The sequence below is a fragment of the Akebia trifoliata genome, chromosome 7, assembly GCF_017979445.1.
Source record: "Akebia trifoliata isolate Shusen 1 chromosome 7, ASM1797944v1, whole genome shotgun sequence".
NCBI lineage: Eukaryota > Viridiplantae > Streptophyta > Magnoliopsida > Ranunculales > Lardizabalaceae > Akebia > Akebia trifoliata.
In genome coordinates, this window is record NC_141381.1 from 30,611,996 (window position 1) to 30,634,348 (window position 22,353).

Consider the following 22,353-nt stretch of genomic DNA (forward strand, 5'->3'; position numbering starts at 1 on the left):
GATACACCCTTCTATTAGAGTTGTTATCGTGGTTTAAAGCTCCGTAACTCGTCTTGCCCATCGAGACTGATCCGACTCGTCTGAGTCGTCCCATTTTGGATGAATCGATTTAAAATTATTTATTACTATATAATTTAAATATTTTTTACATGCACGAAAAGATACGTCCTCTTTAACAAAATCCTATATTTTACATGCATGAAGACGACATGTATTTAGGTATTTGACTACCTATCTAATCATTTTTTCTTTAGATTAATGATTTTATGACTCTCCCTTTGACATACTTCCCCCCTCTACCGTCTCGATGTGGTATGTAACAGAACCGTAGATTTTCTTCCTCAAGATACGAAACTGTACATGTGTTATGAAAATGTGCAATTGTGCATCCCGATGAAAAAAAATCAATGATTCTAACACAGGCCATGTTTGGGTCCACATGTCTTGACGACATCCCAAATTGGGTAGAATGAGAATATTTTTGAAGATTTGAGATGTCCATCCATATAGGTGGACTAATAGGAATGTGGGGTTCTCTAGAAAACACACTCTACCTTTACACGATTTGAATTATTTGTTTTCCCAAATGTGTTATTTCAATAAGGTATAATATGATCAGACCCGATTTTATACACAAAAACATAAATACTTGTATATTTAAACAAAATATATAATATAATTTACATAATTTCTAACATTTTATGGAGGCAAAGTAGTATTGGACATGTACATGGTTGATCCAATAAATTGTCAAATCAGATCCTTATTGAAATCAAGATCCATATCAATTGAATCGGATTCCAAGCATTATCTAATTCAATTTATTGAGAGTCGTAGTTATTAGGTTAGTTAATTTTAACATAGTCCTTTCGAGTTTTGGTACTTTTAGATAGTATACATTACATTTTTTTTTTCTCTTCAATATTTCAATCTAGGGTGCGCATTGGATCGAACCAAACCAAGAACCTGATTGAACTAGGACAGTTCGAATTGGTTTGATTTGGTTTTATAACTATCGGTTTGATTATTGTTCAAGAGAATACTATGACCGAATCAAATTTCATTAAATAATAAATATAATATATATTACATTTATTTAGAAAATAAATATAACATTTTTTTCTTCTTTCTTCATTCTCTTCTTTCGTATCTCGAAACTCCTTGATTTTTATAAGGAAATTTAGTCATCATTTTGGTTTTTGTTCAAGACAATCCTAGAACCGAATCAAATTTTATTAAATAGTAAATATAATATATGTTGCATTTATTTAATACATAAATATAACATTTTTTTCTTCCTTCTTTGTCCTCTTATTTCCTATCTCAAAACCCATTTATTTTTAGAAGGAAACCCAGGCGTTGTGACCCCTCAGCAGAGAATCAATCCTCGTCGGGCTGAAAAGTCTCTCTCTCTCTCTCTCTCTTGAATAGATCTCTTTACTTGTATGAGTTAGATATCTCGTATTTTCTCAAAAAAGTGATTCAATTGATGGGACTTAACATTCAAATATTTATTCTTAGAATGTATTGATTTGAACTCGTAAGTGGGATCACCACCCAATGGCATGATAGCAAAAATTACCATTGATACCAGTTGTTGGGGCCACCAATGATTTTTCCAAAGTTGGTCATAGGTGACATTGAGAGTACCTTCAAGTGTCATCAATGAGTATAGTTTTTTGAGTCGTGATACACTACCTTCATTGGACATTGCGTTCAATACTGTGTTGACGTCATAATGAACAAATAACCATAGATTTATTTTCTCGTGATACAAGTTAAAAAATCAATGGTTCTATATACACTACCACGTCAGTGTAGTGTCGAACACAGTGTCCAACAAATGCAGTCTAGCATTTTTTTTTTCTTCTAATTGTTGTCTTTGAGAGCACAATAATACCAATTAAATGCAAAAAGCATTTTTTTAAGCGACAAGGTGCAATCCGTTCTACTCGGTGTAATGACTAGTCACTTTCTATTCAATCTGGCATTGCAGATCAAGGGCTCGTCTAGAGTTGGCAATGAGTTGCATGTGAGTTGGTTGAAGCATACATCCGCATCCTTATCTAACTCTATATTGGAATATGTGTATTCGATTTCTTACCCACTTTTGCTAAGAATATTCATATTCAATGCAAACTATTTATCCAATTTTTTTGAAGTATATCTATCCAAATATTTGAGTCAAATATATATACCTCATTTGTGAAGATGGAAGAACCTTATTTGAGTTATACATACATCTTATTGTGCATTTACCATATCGGATCAATGGATATTGGATCGGATATGACACATATCCATATCTGACCCAAAAAATCTAGATAAAATAATTAGGAATAATTTTATGCGTATTCTTAGAATAAATAATTATGTCCATAATAACCCAAGTTGGATGAGTCAGATAAGCAAAATATTATTTGACAGGCTATGTACACAATCTAGTCTTGTTAATGTACATGTGTCAGTCATCCAACGCTCAGCCGAACCAACTCGGTCCAGCCAAGTTGTACAGCATATTAAGTTTAGGTTTTGGTAAATTAGAAGCCATGCCCATACAAGTTTTATAAATATCCGAGATACGCTTATGCTTTCAAATTAATGACACCCCTCGATCTTCGTTCTTTTTCCAGATTTTATAATGACCTAAATACCCTTCGAAAGCCCCTGTTTTTCACCCCAAAGTACTCCCCTTTTCAAATTTCATTCTACCCTCGACAACAAGAAAGATATTTTTGCACTGTTTAAAAATTTGGATTGCACCGATGATCTAAATGGTTTTGATCAAATTTTATGATAAAATTGGCGCAATCAGTGAGTTATCATTTATTTTGTCTGTAATTTTATTTTATAAAAAGATAAATGAAGACAATTTAAGAAAAAAATTATACATTTATTATTATTATTATTGAACATAAATCAGTCAAATCAAATAAGTGAAGTGTGTTGCGAAAAAACTCTCTCCCTTTGACCGATCAAGATTGATAAATTATTGAGATTGAAAAAAGAAAAAACAGAACACGAAGAGATTTATGTGATTCGACAAAATTATCTACATCCATGAACAATGATGATAATTCTTTATTGATGAAAATTACAAAAATATAATACAACTTTTAAGATTTATGAACTTGAAACATGTATGGAATCCTAAGACAAGTCAAGTATTTTTAATTATCAAAATACTCCTAAAAATTGTACAAACTTTCAAATAGAGGCAATTCTGAACCTTAGGTTCATAAACCAACAAAGTTGTTCAATTGATTCAATCATGAGTTCAATTTTAGAGATATTGATTTTCGGGGAAGCAAGAAAATGGATCATTGGAAGGAAAAATATGATACTAATAACAATCAAGGACGTTTTGGTAGAGGTTGAAAGAAAGGGCATTGATGTCCGTTAATGTTAATCTTTCATAGAAGACTACAGTCAAGGGGTATGTCATAAATTTTGAAAAACAGGGATATCGCAAAGATTCACCAAAACTCGGAGTGGTCTGTCTTAATTACCTCAACCTTTTAACCTATGGGCTATGGTTTTTGTTTCCATGTACAGAGCCTACAGAGCAACAAGAAAGCTGTTTTCGATCACGAGAACAGTGTGCCCAACAACACTACAAATATATTGAGACTGAGAGAGAGAGAGAGAGAGAGATGGGGGAGGCTCAGGTATTGATACCAGACTCATGGTCTCAAGCTGCGGACTCCATAGCACACGACTCAACAACTTCGTCGCCTCCCATAGCTTTCATTTGTGGCGCCAAAAATAGCGGTAAAACCACCTTTTCCCGCCATCTCCTCAACACTCTCTTACAAAGGTTCGCACAACCAACTCTTCTCCTTTTTTTTTTTTGTGCAATTGCTTCAGGTTTTAATGTTTCTAAGTCATCAACAGTGAATTATAGTCTTTCTAAGCATCAGTTTTGATTTTTATTTTATTTTATTGCGTTATTTTGCAATTGCTTCTAGTTTAAATGCTTCTAATCCATCAACAGTGAATTGGGTTTCTGTATTCTTCGTCAAATTTTCATACTTATATCCTTTTTAACCATCAGTTTTGATTTTGATTTTTTATATAGAAAACTTGCAATTGTTTCAAGTTGAAATGCTTCTAAGTCATCTACAGTGAATTGGGTTTCTGTATTTTCCCTTAATTTTTCAAAGTTATAAACTTTCTAACCAATTTTTTTTTTTTTTCTAGAAATCTAACCTTATTAGACTGTATTAATGGAATTGGTCTGTTCCCATACATTCGAACATGGAAAAATTGATTGGGTTTGGCTCGATCATCACAATTTTATGTGTTTCGGATGGACTGTGTCACAGTTGGTGTTGTTCTTCATGGTTACTAGAACATAGCTTATTTGTTTCTTTGCTTGTTTTCTATTTCCAGGTATAGAAAAGTAGCTTATTTGGATACAGATGTTGGGCAGCCGGAGTTTACTCCTCCGGGTTGTCTCTCACTTATAGTGTTTGACAAACAAACTCCAGGTATATCTTGTATCAGTTTTCTCTTTTGGAATTTGGGATTAGTTTCGTTACCAGGCTAATCAAATAGCTGAATTATGCAATTAGTTTATTTATTCTGTTTCTGATTAATTTATCATTCTCAGATTTTTCAATTCAATGTCTTAAAACGCCCGAGAGGTACATTCACGAATCTGTCTTTTATGCTTATGTATTTTATCATTATTACGATGGTCTCTGAAATATTTCTTTAGCTGCATTTTTGTTGTGGAATTATAAAGCACACACAAAGAGACGGAAGTATTTAAATAGTATTTAATTTGATTATAAAAAGCACACATGGAGCTATGGGCTTAGACCCATAGCTCAGTTGGTCGACATGTTATAATGCAACTTTGAGGTTGTGGATTCAAGTCCAACTTACCTACAAAAAAAATGAAAAAGAAAAAAAAGATGTGTAGGTGATTTTTTATTTATAACCAAGTAGTTTTATTGAAGTGTATGAGATTTCTGTACTGAAATAAGATTGGGAAGTTAGAAAAAGTTCTTTTTTTTCCGAGACTGAGCCCCAAGTGCATCACCCTTGATCACCAAATACATAATGTACTTTTATGGCTTTCATGGATATTCTTCAAGAGTTCATTTCAATCTTCCTTATGCTGATTGATTGAGGACACATTTACCTTTCTTCTCACCCCAATAACAGGGGATTTTATTAAGAAGAAAGGGTTTTCAAGAAGGAAGAGGTTTTTCCAAAAAGATTAAAGAAAAAAAAAATGAGAGAAGAAGAAGAAACACATACACTAGCGAATGAGTCTACTTAGAAGATAGTCAACTCACCGTAGATTAACACCTTCCAATTTCCAGAGAAAAATTACTCCCCCTTCACCTCTCTAAGTTCCTTCTTATTGACCACCAGTTCACCAAAAGGCTCCCAATATTGCTCGAAAGAGCTGGAATCTCATTTTTCCCTTGTGTTTCTGATAAGTTAAATCTCATGTTTCTATTCTTCAAGGAGTGTATTTTTGGACGTTTTAGTGAGCATACAGAAGGTGAACTTTATGAATTGTTCTAGTATCGGGGCTTGCTTCGAAAATTTGATAGTTTTATGCATTTTAAGGTATGTGGAAGGTGGTTTCTGTAAGAAGCATAAATCATGACCCATGCCCATATTCTGTGGCAGTTCTGTGTTTTCATCAGCCATGAGATTAAGATTCCATGCTCGCTGAATAGTGTTTTTAATTACAAAATGCCGATACAGAAGACCTGTCAAGGTTTGGGAAGTAGTTTGGATAATGTATCCATGGACCTGAGGTCCACAGCCTGATTACATAAAGTTGTATCTCACCTATAAAAGAAATAAATGAATAAATAGAAGAAAGTTTCCCGACTCGTGTGAGAATGTGGAACCTTGTCACACCAAGTAAATTAATTGTTAAATTTATATAATTATAGGTGGCTCTTTGAATTGGTAAACCCTAAGATCCTTGAAACTTCCCTTACCTGATTGATTTAGGTTGTTAAGCCGCCCAACGTGAGATTTAATCACAATCATTTTGTGGTAAACTAGGTAGGCAAAAAGAGAAACATTTAAATAAAATTCTTACATTAGACTCATGATTTCTTGATACTACATAAAATAGACAATTGAGAAAAGACACGAATATGATGAATGAGTGAACAATGGAAAGAATGTGGGGGGTAAAGGAGTGGAGGGCTGTGGTAATTGCTATTGGGGTCTCATTTTTTCATGGGAAACAATCATCTCAAGTATGAGTCCTTCAAGGTGTTCAGTCCTAAGTGGAAGGAGTAATTGATGATTCATTACAAAACCTAATTTTGCTTAGCGCCACTTGTTTGTTTTATTAAGGGGCAGGTAGTCTCTATTCCTCAGACAGCTCTGATTGAAGAAGTTTACGATGCTCACTCTAAATTAATTTTTTGTGTCTTGCAGGTGCCTTTTCTTTGGTGACATTTCTTCGAAAAGGGATCCAAAAGCTTATTTAAATAATATATTTTCCCTCTATGATTATTTCCGTGCCGAGTACTATACATCTAATGAGAGTGAAAATCCTGGAAAATCTCAGTTGCCTCTTGTTATTAATACACCTGGATGGGTGAAAGGTGTGTTTTAATTCTACACATTTTTAATCTTTTAATTTTATTTATTTATTTTTATTATGAATAATTCTGAGAGTTGCTTAGCATTCATAATGCAATCTGTGTTGCTTTAAATTCTTGTGGTTTTCTATATATGGGTTGCTAGGAGCCTCCTAACATTTTCATCATTTCCCTCATGTGCAAGGTATCGGCTATGATTTATTGGTGGAGATGTTGAAATATATTGCTCCTACTCATGTGGTTCAGATACGCATTTCTGCCGAGAGTAAGAATCTACCAAGAGGGGCATTCTGGTTAGAAGAAGATCACAAAGAGTTAGTTAATCTGATTGAAATTGGTGCAGCTCGCCGAGACTCCTTAAATAGATCGTAAGTCATAAAATGTCTGTGCTTAGACAATCATTTGATCTTTTATTTATTGCAGTGCTACTTTTATGTGAATGATTTGTGCAATTTGATGTAACACAGACAAACTTGATCACTTTTTTTTAGAATAATAAACGACTCTTGATTTTATTTTCCTGTGAGAATGTGGCCAAGCTACGTTAGTAAGGAAGGACTTTAAGAATAATAAATGACCATCTTTGGTTAAACAAAAAAGAGTGATTAAAGTCTTCCTAATTTATGAGAATATTGCAATAAAGGCCATAATCAGCCTGGAAGCTTTTATAAATCTACAAAAGGGTGCCCATTGATTTATGACGATTTTGGTGCCCAGGGTTGTAATTTCTGATTTGCAAGTGAGACCGCAATCTCTGGCACCCACAATTTTGTCAACAGTACTGTACTTCCAAGACAATCCAATACAATTATGAGCTTCAAGGCTTAATCAATGATTATGCACCTCCAATAACATGTATCTAGATTTTATTTCTTTTAGGAAGGATGTGAGAATTATTTGTGATCATAATTTTTGTTTCTTACTCTGTCGTCTCTTCTGTGTTCCTTAGGGTGTTAATACAAAAGGATGCACGGCTTATGCGGGATGTACGGATAATTGGTTATTTCAGACAATGCGTTCCAAGTGACTTAAATATCACCACAATCAAGGAATTTGCTCATGCCTTGGCTTCTCATCCTCCTTATGAAGTCCCTATAGCGAGCATCAAAATCTCACATCTGCATTGCCAGGTCAACCAAAGCACTAGAATGGAGTGGTGCAATGTCACTTCTGAAAGTTCAATTTATATATATATATATATATATATATATATATATATATATATAGGATTAGGATCCGTAAACACATAAAGCTACAATGTGTTTTGTCTTATATGGGCAAAAATGTTTGGAATGGGCTGATTTTTTGTGAGGATGATCTCTATGGTGAGGAGATCATCCTTGCCAAAAATCAGCCGATTATGAAACTTCTAGCCCCATGTTTACAAGTTGAAAAATTTTAGACCATCCAATTTTTGTAAATCAGTTTTGATGGGGTTAGAAGTTTTGGAATGGGATGATTTTTTGCAAGGATGATCCCCTCACCACAGAGATCATCTTCACAAAAATCAGTCTATTTCGAATCTTTTTAACCATATAAGACAAAAACATTGTAGCTTTATGAGTAGCTTTATGTGTCTACGGAACCCGACCTGTATATATATATATATTTAAAAAAAGAGTTCAACTCATGGAAGTCAGGTTGCAAACCCAACTCCTTCAGATGCAATAAAACCATGTGTTCCACTAACTGTTGGTGAATTCATGACCACAGTAAATAAATAAGACTTACTTAGTGGGAACAAATGTCATTAATGTATCTCTGGGAGTTTAGGTCCAAGAATCTAAAAAAAATTCTTATGAGACTTTACCAATAGTTAGTGGGGAAATGTGAACATTATTTGTCTTTGGCAGTACAGGATCTGGAATAAAAAAATATTTCTTATGTTATCACAGTTAATTTAAATTTACTCAGACCATGATTATATTTAAGGAACTCTTCTCAAATGGAATATTTATTTCAAATATTTAGGTGTACGGTACAGCAATTTTTCATGTTTTAGATAATTATATGGTCTGCATTCTTATGTTAGGTTCCAACAAGTGAAATCTTCCATAGTCTGAATGCAACTATTGTTGGTCTTGCTGTTAGTTCCGCAAAGTCTAAAGAATCCGAACCTTGTCAACCCTGGTGTGTTGGTCTTGGTAGGTTCCCTTTCCCATGTAGTTATTTTTATTTTTATTCTTCATGTTTACTTTTATCAATGATTTCTCTTCTCACTATAGCTCTTCTAAGTAGTTGCTTGACGTTTTTAATAGCATGCTTTTCTTTTTTGTACTGCCTTAGTTCAAAATATTTGACCGGTTAAAGAACTTTAGAGATGCTTTACGTAGCACTATAGAATAATGTAGCATTTTGGGGAGAAAACATTCTTAAGTGGCACCAGACATGAAAAAAATAATTTCCTTTCTAAATCTAGTTTGAAATCTAGATGCTTCTAGGAAAAAGATGATAAGAGAGAGCTTCTACTTCCGAAAATTATTGTAACAGAGTGAATGGGCTACACTAGTTTGATGTGGTGCCTAGGGATTGTTGTGGAATAAGTTACAAGAGATAATAACTTTCCAAAAATCACGTCAGGAGTACTTTTCCCTGTGAGTTAGACTGAAAATATATCCACAACATGAACAATTTTCTGCTGATTGGAGCACTGTGGTTTTTTTCTTGGTCGGTAAAACATTGATTCTATTGTGAAGAGCTAGCAAAGCTAAGAAATTCAAAGAAGGAGATATGAGAGAGGATATCATAGGGTCCCTCCAAGAGTGACCAGCCAAGAACTATGCTACAATCAGGACCTACCAATACTATTGCTTCAGTTAAAATTCTACGGTAGAACTCTAGTTTCGGCATAAATAGATTTTATGTCGATATCCTCTTCTATCATTCAAAATTATTAACTTTCTTACATCCTTGTAGAATAGTGCCCTTACATTACAAATACTGATTATAATACAATATATATGGCTTTAGTATATGTGTGCATTACATGTAAGCATTTTTCCCATATGAGTTACGGAAAGTTAGAACTACATTTTTGTTTATTTTTCTAGTGAAGCTGATTCTTAGATTTGTTGGTCATAGAACACAATTTCTGAACAATAATGTTTTAATAATCATTTTTTCCCTTCTGGTAGCAGTAACCTGGGCTTCTCTTTATTTCAATGTAAAAGCTGAAGAATAGTTGTCTTTAGCTGAAACTTGAATCTATATATATTCTGCATTTACTTTACGCTTTTATTAATCAGGGATTGTGAGAGGCATCGACATTTCAAAAGATCTACTCTATGTGCTTACACCTGTTCCACAGAGCAATCTGGAAAAAGTGGATCTTTTACTTCAAGGATTTATCGAAATTCCTACTTCTCTGTTGCAGGTAAATATTTTCTTTAATGGCAGTGGTCTCTGTATCGTGATTTCTTTATTCACAAACCTATGATGTGTTTGGATTGAGAGAAATGGAGAGAAGAGAAGATAAAAAAAAAATGAGTTTTCTCCATTTCTCTTGTTTGGATTGTTACGTGGGGAGAGAAGAGGAGAAAAATGGTGAGTTTTCTCTCTCCAAAAGTGATTTGGAGAGAAATGGAGAGAAATCCTTTTAAAATATTCCATAATTCCCAATACATTTTAAAATTTCTAAGTTGTCCCAATTTCTCTCTTGTCAATCCAAACACGGTGGAGAGAAACTGAATTTCCTCTCTTCTCTTAATGGGTTTCTCTTCTGCTCACTTCTCTCAACCCAAACAAAGTGTATGATACTTCATTCTTTCCTAAACGGGGATTTTTTTTTTATCTCGATCTGCATTTACTGTTTCTTGCTGGGTAAATCTAGACACAGACATAAATTAAAATACGGACTTACGAGACCTTGGACCCATCAACGTTCAACGGTTTCCATGTAGGTCTCCAAGGTTAAATATCACACCTTAGCATTGTGTATGTGGGTTTAGGCTTATTCTAACAGTTATATGTTGTGCAGGTGCAGGGATTCAAGTCACCTTATATGTCTGAAAATGTACTGCCTATAAACTAGACTTGTGATCATGGATGTACATATGCTGAGCATCAGGAATCGTTGTTCTCTAAACCCTTTCGCAGCATTTGTTTTTAATTTAAGAAACTTTTTATGCTATTTTATTTTTGTCATTGATGTTTTTAACTTAATAAACTCTGTTCTATTTTATTTCCTTCATGAGATGTTAAATCAAGTGAAGTGTCTCAAGAATTGCAATGAGAAGTTTGTTTCAAAAAGGGAAAACTCTTATCTTGCATGTCTCATACAAAGATGTTTGTTCTAAGCCTAATGATTTTCTGACGCCCCCTCTGACATATGACCCCATCACAGAACCATAGATCATTTGTCTCCGGATACGCATAACAACAAATCTTTTCTTGTGTATCCCGAGGCAAATGATCTACAGTTCCGTGATGGGGGCGTAGGGGTGTGTGTCAGAGTGGGGCATCATATTATCATGACTCTCGTTCTAATGTTAGCTGCAACTTCAATCTAGTTTTCGACGATGTGATCTTCTGGTGGCTCCTATTTATAATGCCCATGGATTTATAAAGAGTCAGGCTATCCTTTCTAACTTAGTAAGACTTCAAATCTTACTAAGAGTTGTGAGCTGACATTGTCGCATCCAAAAACATAATCTGATGCCAGAGGGATGCAGGGGACAAAATTTTAAGAACTTTTGAAGAAGAAAATTTTCATTAAAAAAAAAAAATTCATTTTTCACTGTTGAATTTTAATTTTAAATTTGGGAGTTTGATAACCGTCTATTTTCAACATCATGGATGAAGCTCAAAACATATTATTTATTTATTTTAATCTGGATTTTTCAATGAAATCTAGAAGGCTATGGTGTTAGATTACCAATATGGTAATCCATGTGGCCCAACGACGTTCACTAAGACTTGAAATCTTACCCAGTTAGCAAGGAAAGTGTTTTTTATTTATAAAATTTTCATTTTTTAAAAACTTATAATGGAAATTAACCACCAACAATGAAAGCCCCACAAGAATCTGATTTGGTATAACTTGAGGGAGTACGTCTGAAGTATGTTTATATAATGTGCACGTTTGTACATAATCAGGAAAGAGGAGTGCACGATGAACCGTTATTTTAGGTAAAATGGTCCTAGCAACAACAACCCATTATTATATAAGAATTCCTATTTATAACTAAAAGATTGGACCACCTGACATTTGAATTGGGAGAGAAAGAACATAAAAGTAAAAAATAAAAATTCTCTCCCCACAAAACTCTCTCTCTACCTCTCACCCTTCACAGAGAGAGAAAGAGGGAGATCGTGATCTTGGTTGGTCCTTCCTACCTTCCCAGATCATGATCTTCTATTTCATTCTCTCTGAATAATAATCTTATCTTTTTGCTTCTTTGATCTCTCAACAATCTAACAAAAAATTCAGTTTTGATTTGGAATTTGGAGCAATTTTGTTTTCTGGATTCTAGAATATGGAGACGAGATCGTTTAAGCAATTTGTTGAAAAAAAGTTTGGGAAATTTCTATATTTTTTCATTTATGCCGTTCTCGAATGGGTATTGATAATTATCTTGTTTATTGATGGTCTCATCGCTTTTGCCGCCAATGAATTTGCCCGCGTCTTTGAATTAAAAATCCCATGTTTGCTTTGCACGAGAATTGACCACGTTCTGGTTCGTAGAAATCCCGATTTCTACTACAATGATTCGATCTGTGAAGCACATAGGAAGGATGTATCGTCGTTGGCATATTGTCACGTTCATCATAGATTATCTGATATCCGATGGATGTGTGAAGGATGTCTCCTTTCTTTTGCCACAGAGAATAAATCAAATTGTGATACATATAAATCTTTGGTGGGGATTTTGGGTGCTGATCTCGAGTGCTCCGTTGAAGATGATCAAAAAATTCATTTGAGATTGCCTGCTGGTAAGGAGAAGGAACAGGTGCTTGTCGAGAAGAGCAGCATGCATCGGTGTTCTTGTTGTGGGGAGCCTCTAAGGATTAAAACCTCATTTCCGTCTGCACTTGTTCAGGATCACGTACCGGTTCAAGCAATAAATGAGGGTCTTGTTCCCCATACTCCGGCTCCTTCTCCCCGTGGATTAATGTCAATGAAGAATGAGGAATCACGTGGATTCGATCCATTGCCTCATGTACACTATACAGAGCTCAAATTTATGTCAGACACCGAATCGGAGATTCCAGAGGACGACAATGGTTCGAGTGCATTAATTCCAGATAATCAAGGTGAGCGAAAAAAAAAAAAATCAAGATAATGTTTCTATTTTTGTAAGTGATTATTTATTTTTGTGATTTATGTGGGTGTTGTAGGTAGGGAAGACCCCAAAGCGGCTACTGTTGCATTGCTGACGGAATGTGAGGATTCAAATGATGATGGTTGCAAGACACCTAGTTTTATTAAAGTAAACAGGTTTTTTGGAATCACGTTCCCGGATTCTGCTACGGCTAGTCCTAGGTGGCAATCAAGGCTTCATAGGAGGCCGTTGGCCGAAAAAATGGAGTTGAATACCGAGTCTTTGGAGGGAAATGTAGCAAACGAAGGAGACGGTGACACCATATTGCATCGCTTGAAGAGACAAGTTCGTTTGGATCGAAAGTCTTTGATAGCTTTGTACATGGAACTTGACGAAGAGAGAAGTGCTTCTGCGGTTGCCGCAAATCAAGCAATGGCGATGATCACTCGGTTACAAGCAGAGAAGGCAGCGATGCAGATGGAAGCATTGCAGTATCAGAGAATGATGGAGGAGCAAGCGGAGTACGACCAGGAAGCTTTGCAAGTTATGAAGGATTTGCTTGTCAAGAGAGAGGAGGAAGTTAAGGTCTTGGAGGCTGAGTTGAAGACTTATAGACAAAGGGTTGAAGGTGAAGAGGTACTTGGTAGTATTGAGGGATGCAAGGCTTGGGCTGATGAAGATTATAAAAGGTTCAAATCTTTGTCTAACTCGTCTATTAGTCGAAGATCTGAATGCGGAAGCCTTCCTGCTAACTTTGATGTCGAAGTTGTGAATGATGAAGATCTCGAGCACAGTGATTCTGATCAAACGTGTCCATCACGGGTACGAAATGGATGGGGAATGGTTGAAGAACCGTTTTTACAACACGAAGGTGAGAGACTCTATTTGCTAGAGAGGTTGAGAATGTTGCAGAAAATTCACTCTTCTTCGAACAATTTCAAAGAAGATGACCGAGGTAATGGACTTGACTTTGTTAATGAAACTTGTTTCCGTAACATCGTTTGAAGATTAATTTTGTTTATTTTCTTTGACAACAGGAGACGAAAGTGACACAACTCGAGAAATAGCTCGACTTAGTAAGAGATTGGACACTCTTGAGAAAGATAGGGAATTCTTAAAGCACGCTTTTCAATCACTACAGAAAGGTGACGAAGGAACAGAACTGCTTGGGGAGATAGCTCGACATCTGAGAGAGCTTCGACATGTAGAGAAGAGGTCGTTGGAGGGTGTTGTCGAATGAGGTTGTGTTATAACATTCATTTTCATGGAAATTACTTTCAAGAGTTCCTCTTTTTTTTTTCTTTTTCCCCCATTGTTGGTGTGTTTGAATCTTTTGGGCCAACTCAAGTTTTTTGTTTCAAGTAAAATGTTGTATGATACTCTATTGATTATTACTCTCAGTGATAAATTAAAACAGCGAAGAGTATATATGAATCTTGAATAAACTATGGGCAATCATAATCATCATCAAAGCCTTATCCCCACAAAATAGAGTCCAATGAGAAAATATTGTTTCTTCATTCAATTATGTCTAAAATCATGTTTTTTTGTTAATTCTAGTGTCTTCGTATCATGATTTAAAATCTTGTCCGAAACGTCTCGGTATTGTCCACCAATGAGACAGATAGACTAGTCAAACGTATTGGATGAGATTGAAAATCATGGTTCATTTGTCTCATTGTTGAATGAGAAGACTCAAACATATCGGAATACTCGTTCGAGACGACTCAATCTTGTTCTTAGACGAGACGTCAAAATGAGTTTTAAAACCATGCTTCGTATTTGCTCTCACTACTCGCTCTACATTCTCTTGAATCTCTTTGGTCTTCTTCTCATTCTTTTAGAATCTTCACCTTGCACTACCTCAATTCATATGGCTATGGTGAAATGGGTTGTTGTTAGCCTTTGTTCATAAACTGTGCTTAAATATTTACATTCTATAGTACAACGGTCATTGGCATTGTCTTCTATATTTTCGAAACTTTTGGGAAAATAATTGAGTATGAATCTTAATATACTTGTGCGGTTGGAATCTGGTGGACGGCTCTGATAGTCCCAACCCGCCTTGATCTGAAGTTGTTCCTAGCACCTCCCTCTTCGCAGCGGCCTGATACCTGCCACAGACACTCTGACGTTCAAGTTAGAGAAACAGATGAACAATAATCAGTACTGGTTAGCTCTCGATCTCTCCAGTCCCCATTTCAATAGTGCTTACTGTGCTATTTAACCCCCTACCTTATCCTAGGGTTTCCCCCTCTATAGGCTGCATCATGGGATTTTTGCTAGTTCTGCGGGATTGTTTACCTAATCGGGATATGTTGGATCAATCGAACTTATCTACAGAGATCCCTTCCGGGATTTACGTGCACGCAACAGTATTGTAGTTTTCTTGAGGCCTGATCTGCCCTGCCCTGCATGCTACTGGACAGTGCCTTGTAGGCTGATCTGGTCTCATAAGCTGATCTGTGTCAGGTACTATTTAGCCGGCTTAGACACATGTAGGATTAAGATTGTTGCGCAATTATTTCCCTTTACAATACCTATAAGAACAGGAAAGAGAGAGTTAAAAAAACAATTTCCCACTTAGTTTTTTTTCCTTGATGACATGAGAACAAAAACACAGTCCTCAAAGACTCTGAGATGTTCTTCGGCCGCTAGGCCCACCAAGGACAGGAATCGCCACTTGAAATTCCAATAATTTCTTCACCACAATCCTAAGGGTTAACTCAATACTCCTAAAACTAGCTTGGATTTCGTGAACGTGAACTGCACCAGCAGTCTCACTTCATGCCAAGACCATGAGGTCTTAGTTGGGATCTGAACCAATTTGAGCTCATAGATTTGGTAGGATAATTGGGAAAATATATGTAATTTAGTTTCTTGAAATTTTGCAGAAATGATATTTTTAGTAGTTGTTATTACAGAAATGAAGGGTCCATAATCTTTAATGTGGTGTTAAGGACTGTTGAACGTTTTCGATTCAACGTTTCAACAGATCAAAATGTAGACAAGTCTAAGCAAGCTCTCTCTTTAGGATTTTTCACAGAAAAGTTTTTCCCAATATTCCTTATGTTGGATTTGAAGTTAATATATAACAAGCTTATCTATATTGAATTTCTCAAGTAATTCGTTTAAATTAATTATAAAAATTTAATCCTACATAAATCCTAATTTTTGTGATGTTTGTGGGTTTGCACATGCCACCTACCAGGTTTTATAAAGTTCATACTCGTTTTCATAAAATACCCATTAATATTTGCTAAACCCTACCCTGGATAAATTCATCAAACATGTGTATTTTCTAGAATTGGGTTTTCCCAAAAATACAACTTTTTTGAAAAACATTTTGCTTGATAATCTTGAAATGTAACAAAACAATTTGATTTTTTGGTTCAGGTTTGGATCTGGATCTGGATTAGTGCAACGTAATTTCTTCTAATTACCTTGGTGGGAATTTTTCTTCTTTTTTTTTTTTTTAATTTTCTTTTTAAGGTGTGGTTCTTGTGATGTTGCTTGCAAATTTTAATGGAGATTCAAACTCAATCAAAAGGTTTGAGTGGTTGGGAGCACAAAATCCTTCTTCCCTTCATTACAGAATCCAAACTTGTTTGTGTCAAATTCAGACTAGAATCAGTCTTTAAAGAGGTGAGTTAAGTTCAGATTAGTATCTTTTTCCCAACTGTTACAAGAAACAGAAAAAAAAAAAAAAAAAATTCCATGAGCCCTCAAATAGTTCAACTTGGGTTACAAACAAGTTTTCAAATATCAAGATTCAACTCTATAACTTTCTTCTTAAAATAAAAAAAAATAAAAATCAATAAAAATTGATGATTTTGTCTTTCGGTAGAAATAGTACCACCTAGGAATTCGTTTATTAACAGAGACTGAAAATTAGGGGCGGTCGTGTGCACGACAAGCTTCTTTCATACAAAATGAAATCTATATAAAACAAGAAATACGTTGTCATTGCTGCTTTCCTGCTTTTAAGAATACAAGACAAATTATCAAAGTAAAGCTGCTTTCCTGAAAGTTTCCTAAACAAAAGATATCTCAGCAGGAACAGCAGGAGAGCTCCCATACAAAAGAATGATGATGCTCTCTATTTTTTTTTTCTTTTTCACTCCACTTTTGAGAACTCGTTTCGAAGACACATCCACATGAAATCAGTGGAAAACCAGAATCATTCACAATAGATGGTGAAGATACGGAGATTGATAGATGGTGAAGATATGGAGATTACAAAAAATAGTCTGGAGTCTTGCGTGTGGTGTCAGGTTCAATCTGCCGGGGAGCTGGATCAAAGCGGAGAAAATTCTGATCCATATTCTCCCCAATTTCAAGTATTGCTGCCATGTTCCCGCATCGGTAACAGTAGTTTGGTGCACTGAATACTGTCACCACATTCTTCTCCTGCAAAAATAATCAATATAAGAACCATGGTTTCTAAAAATCAGATTAAAAAAACAACGGATCATGCTCGAACTACTTGTGTCCTATGGGTTTCATCCCACCTGAGACCAGTTGTAACCTTCCATAACAAGTTGATGGGCCCTTGCAATGAGGGTAAGCCCATTGGTATGGTTGAATTGACTGGCGATATCCTGTCCGAACGTGTAACCGGCCCCCCGAGGTGATATTCCCCACCCACATCGGTCATCCGGATCAGACCACAAGAGATCGCACATTGGTCCTTCATGTGGAACCTACACCCCACCAAAAAAAAAGAGAGCGTCAGAAAAGAAAATATTAAAAGTATAAGACAGACAAGGAGAAATCTGTATGCATACCTCTTGTATACGGTCTAAGGCTCGGATGTTATCTAATGTGTCCAGAGATGGAGAGAGTCCACCATGCAAACAAAAGATCTACAAGTTCACGACAAATGCTTATCAAAAGTGATCATAAGCTAAAGAAAAACACGTTCCTTGATAACTTAGTAAGGAAAATTTCCTGACCGCATCACATTGTGGCATCTGAAAACATGATCTGATGCCACAGAGTTGTAGAGGACAAAATTCTGGGAACTTTGAAAAAAGAGAATTAAAAAAATGGTTAATTTTCACCGTTGAATTTCATTTTTAAAATTGGACTTTGATAGCCATCCATTTTCAACACCTTGGATCAAGCTCAAAAAAAAAAAAAAAATTGAATTTTTTTTTTTTGTTGAGCAATGGAGTTTTTCAATGAAATCTAGAAGACTGTGGTATTGGATTGCTAATGTGATAATTCATGTCAGCCCAACGACCCTTAGTAAGAATTGAAATCTTACTTAGTAAGGCTAGTCTGGTTCTAAGCTAAATCAGGGTAAAAGATATTGAGTTGTTGACCATTCTAGAAATCTGACCTGACTCTCAATGAGAGCTGTAAGGGGTAGATAATCGAAAAGGTCAGTGAAATACTTCCAGACATTTGCATTTCCATATTTTCTCAAGCACTCATCATAGAATCCATACCTGAAACCAGAAACTTACAGGTTAGTAATTAACCAAAACTGTTGACTACTGAAGCTACTGTGGAAAAGATTATAAGAGAAGATCACATGATCACATTTCTCCCTTAAAAGGGCAGCAACTTCAACCTTGCCTTCCATTAATTAATGCATCATTTTTTCCTGAGCAACTATATAAGATACTATCAATTAGAATACAAAGAAATGTAAGGACTTCTAATCAGGAATTAATTAATGGAACTCCCCAATACAGATTAGATACACTTTATATCATTCATAGGCGAGAAGAAAGTGCAATTTCACGTTGAACTATCAATATAAGCATAATAAAAAGAAAAAGGTCTTACACTTGAGTTATTTGCCGGCTCTCATGATTTCCTCTAAGAATTGTAATTCTATCTCTGTAACGAACTTTCAAGGCAACTAAAAGTGTGACAGTCTCCACAGAATAGTATCCACGATCTGCATAAACAGAAGAAAATAAAAACAATCGCATTGGGGAGACAATTCTTGGATGTAAATTTAAATGAGATGCAAAAGGCATACTTCTAACTATACAACTTCAATGAAGACACAATAGAACAGCTTCCAGAATTTATTGGTCAAAACTAAAACAAAGAGAACAGAAACAATGAAATCAGCCCTGTTAACATACCATGAATGAAAATGATACCTCTTCACAAGTAAGAACTTCCCTACATTTATAGGGCTTGGACTAAATACCTGGAAAATTATAAAAGAATAAAGCAAAAAAATAAAAATGAAAATGAAAATGAAAGAAAACATTTTATGAGAGACCATTTTTTTTAAAGATTAGCATGTCCTTTATCTCAGAAGGACCATTGAGCTATAGCTATTAATTGCTAACTCAATCATACAAGAATCTGCACGACTTTTCTTTAAGCCCTTTAGGTAATCCATGAAACTGTGCAGTAGTGGTTCAACCATAACTTATTAAAATGATTTTTTAATGAAAATATCACATTTTCTTTTGAAATTGGATGCCAAGATCACGATGTTTTCATAGAAAATCCGTTTACACTGGGTTTTATGAATGGAGTAATCTAGTCAAGGTTTTGAGTCCCACAAAAGACCAAGCTGACTTGCCCAAATGATCTCGATCTTGGCAAAAACCAGGTCAAGGTCCAACTGTGAATCGTGTTTCGCACTGAATTACACGTCTCGAATTTCTCTGTGTTTTCGAAGTATGACAGGAAATCTATTGCGAGAGCGTTCCATTGATTTCATTATTTTTAAAGTAATGAGAAATAAGTAGGACCAGGTTGTTTATTGATAAACGAAGTAGGATTAGATTGTTGAGCTATAAGAAGGTAAAAAAATCGACAAAATGACAATCTTCTATTGTCAAAATTCTAAAAACTCACAGGTAGAGAAGGTAATGCATAGTGTTGTTGCTTGTTTCTTTTTGTTTCCTTTTGTTTTTAATGTCTGTTGTTTTCTTTGGTTGGGGGCTACCTCGGCCTCCCTTTTTTTTCTCTCTTTTGTAATCTCCTTTTATTCATATAATTTTACACTGACAAAAAAAAATTAAAAATGGGACAGCTAGAGAGTAGAGTCGAAGCGTAGTACCCATCAAAAGGCCCACTGGCATATAAACCTTATTCCATGTCTAGGAAAAACATGGGACAATTTAAGTACAGTTTTACAAAACCCTGGGTTTCTCAAGCTTTTACAATAGATCCTACCCGAAGACTAAGAAGCTTCAATTTAGACCACATTGCGGCAGTGACTGTGATGGATTGGTGGCAGGTGACAGAAAATGGAAAAATAAAAGAAACCTCAAAGAAGAAAATTGTGGAGAGATACACCCTTCTGTAGCACATTAACAAAATTCGGATTCAGTTATCATTTGGCAAGGCTTCAATTCAATTAATTTGGACACATTCAGAAAATTTTCGAAAAAAATCGGGAAAATTTCGGAGACTAGAAAATTGATATTTTTTATTTAACGTTAAAATAGGTACATATTTCACATATACCACAAATTAAATCCAGATTAAAAAATGTATAATAATATAAAAATAATTTTCTATATTTGATAAACGTTAAGGTATCAATCATAAGATTTAGAAGTTTAAGTATGACTATTTGCATGGTTCATCTCAATGATTTGAATTTGTATGTTTTATTGGTGAGGTATATTAAGGAAAAAAAGATTTTTCTAGGGTGAAAAAGCATTAAGAAAGAAAGATAAGGGGTATTAAGAAAGAAAGAATTTTATGGGGGTGAGAAAGCACCAAGAATGAAAGGTGAGGAGGGGTTAAAAAAGAAAGATTTTTATCATTTTATGGGTGAGAGACATTAAGAATTAAGATGTTTACCAACTGGGTCGTTGAGGTACTGCCCCAAATGTCAATGCATTTAAAAAGAAGTCCCTACAACAGGATTATTACATAAATTTCCTTATTATATATAGGGGTGGAGACATAATAGAGTTACTTTAAAAGCTGAATTAACCGGCTTTTTTATATTAAATGGTGAAGCTTGGCATTAATCGACAATTCAACATATCATCCGATTAATCACCGATTAAATCGGCTCACCTCCTATTCTGCTATATTTTACGAATTTAGTGACTATGTTCTGTTGTGAAAATTTTCAGATAATTTCATCAGATGCAATTGTACAACTGTCTATTGACTCTGATTAATAACTCCCATAGTGTATTTGAAATTTAAAATATAAAAGATGCAACCTAATATTTCAATCACAAAATACTTGAAATGCAAAATCCATTGATTTCTCCATTAGCTAACACTAAAAAGACAACATAAGAAGGTCCGAACTTGCTAAGTTGGTTAAAGTCTGTGAGAACGTTGATGCCACGTCCTCAGTTTGAAACCCGTCTTCATCAACTAATTACTAACCCCTAACTTGCTAGCTTATACCCCAAAAAAGAAGAAGAAGAAGAAGAGAGAGAGAGAGAGAGAGAGAGAGAGAGAGAGAGTTGACATAAGAGGATACCACCTAATCTCGGTAAATACCATTTCATGACTTTTAGGAGTCAAAAGTTCTATCTTTGAGTACTCATTGGGTCACTTACCAACCATTAAGTCGGATTTTGTACATCAAATCACACTTAAGCATCTGATCATGTTCAAATTCAAACTGAAAAACCTCAATTATACTCATACGCGAATAATTTGGAATCCATCCTCTGTTAATAAATATCCAAATAAAAACAGATCACATCAAAATCTTTAAAACAAAAGCGCAAACCATGCAAATATCTCAAAAGTCTCATTGGATCGAACAGAGGAAACCAATCCAAACATCAACAAATCAATCAAAATACTAAACACAAAAATCGAATCATCAAGAATTGAGAAAAAAGAAGAACAGAGAGCGAGAAATAAATCCGACCTACGTAATCTCCCATAAAGAGATAATTGGTGTCGGGAGCATTTCCACCGATCCGAAAGAGCTCGATTAAATCATGAAACTGTCCATGAATATCGCCACACACCGTAACAGGGCACCTCACAGGCTGCACATTCCATTCCTCAACGAGGATCGCCCTCGCTTGCTCGCACAAGTTCTTCACCTCCGCCTCTGAGAGAGGTTTACATTCCATCAGATGCTCGATCTGATGGTCCAGATCCGCGTGAGAAGGCATCTTTTCTTCTCCCGATCTGCAACGCAATTCGATCGAAAATGAAGATTGGTTGCGAATTCTCTAGAGATCGATTTCTACGAACCGATAAAGAGTCGGATTCAATCGAATCAGAGAGTCATCGAAAGCGTAGATCAGAGAGAGATATTAGGGCAAAGGTTTGGGACTTAGGACTTAGGATTCGGATCGAGAAATCCAAGGAGGATGGAAGAAAACCAGAGAACATGGGAGGGGTTGTTCCGCTCATTCTAATACAAATATAAAAATCATTCTCTATAAACAAATAAATAATGACGAACTCTCCAATCAAATGAAGCTCAAATCCTAATGAAATCAACTTTTCAATCTCTCTCTCTCTACCCCTTCTTATTTGAAACAGACAAAATCTTTTACTGCTCGACACGTGTCGGTCTAATTTTCACA

The 22,353-nt window shown here is 35.3% G+C and overlaps 3 protein-coding genes across 4 annotated transcripts; 2 read left to right on the forward strand and 1 right to left on the reverse strand.

Moving 5' to 3' along the window:
• The first annotated feature begins 3,553 nt into the window (after nt 1-3,553).
• Nucleotides 3,554-10,776, forward strand: LOC147398970 (Pre-mRNA cleavage complex II protein family). Of its 2 annotated transcripts, none has more exons than XM_086448352.1 (9): nt 3,554-3,817; nt 4,393-4,490; nt 4,613-4,646; nt 6,421-6,590; nt 6,772-6,955; nt 7,537-7,684; nt 8,620-8,731; nt 9,833-9,960; nt 10,564-10,776. In XM_086448352.1, the coding sequence occupies exons 1-9, from the start codon at nt 3,654-3,656 to the stop codon at nt 10,615-10,617; spliced, it is 1,092 nt and encodes a 363-aa protein (XP_086304478.1). In that variant the 5' UTR covers nt 3,554-3,653; the 3' UTR covers nt 10,618-10,776. The 2 variants fall into 2 exon arrangements, with proteins under 2 accessions (XP_086304478.1, XP_086304477.1); XM_086448351.1 differs by having other exon boundaries at nt 3,556-3,817; nt 7,537-7,717.
• Nucleotides 10,777-11,792: 1,016 nt separating this feature from the next.
• Nucleotides 11,793-14,275, forward strand: LOC147398971 (putative myosin-binding protein 5). The gene is made up of 3 exons (XM_086448350.1): nt 11,793-12,839; nt 12,924-13,802; nt 13,885-14,275. Exons 1-3 carry the CDS (start codon nt 12,062-12,064, stop codon nt 14,085-14,087), a joined length of 1,860 nt encoding a protein of 619 aa, XP_086304476.1. The 5' UTR covers nt 11,793-12,061; the 3' UTR covers nt 14,088-14,275.
• Nucleotides 14,276-16,785: 2,510 nt separating this feature from the next.
• LOC147398972 (serine/threonine-protein phosphatase PP2A catalytic subunit-like) lies at nt 16,786-22,272 on the reverse strand. The gene is made up of 6 exons (XM_086448353.1): nt 21,681-22,272; nt 18,644-18,758; nt 18,192-18,300; nt 17,635-17,712; nt 17,359-17,550; nt 16,786-17,257 (listed from the first exon to the last, which is right to left on the reverse strand). Exons 1-6 carry the CDS (start codon nt 21,931-21,933, stop codon nt 17,084-17,086), a joined length of 921 nt encoding a protein of 306 aa, XP_086304479.1. The 5' UTR covers nt 21,934-22,272; the 3' UTR covers nt 16,786-17,083.
• Nucleotides 22,273-22,353: the final 81 nt, after the last annotated feature.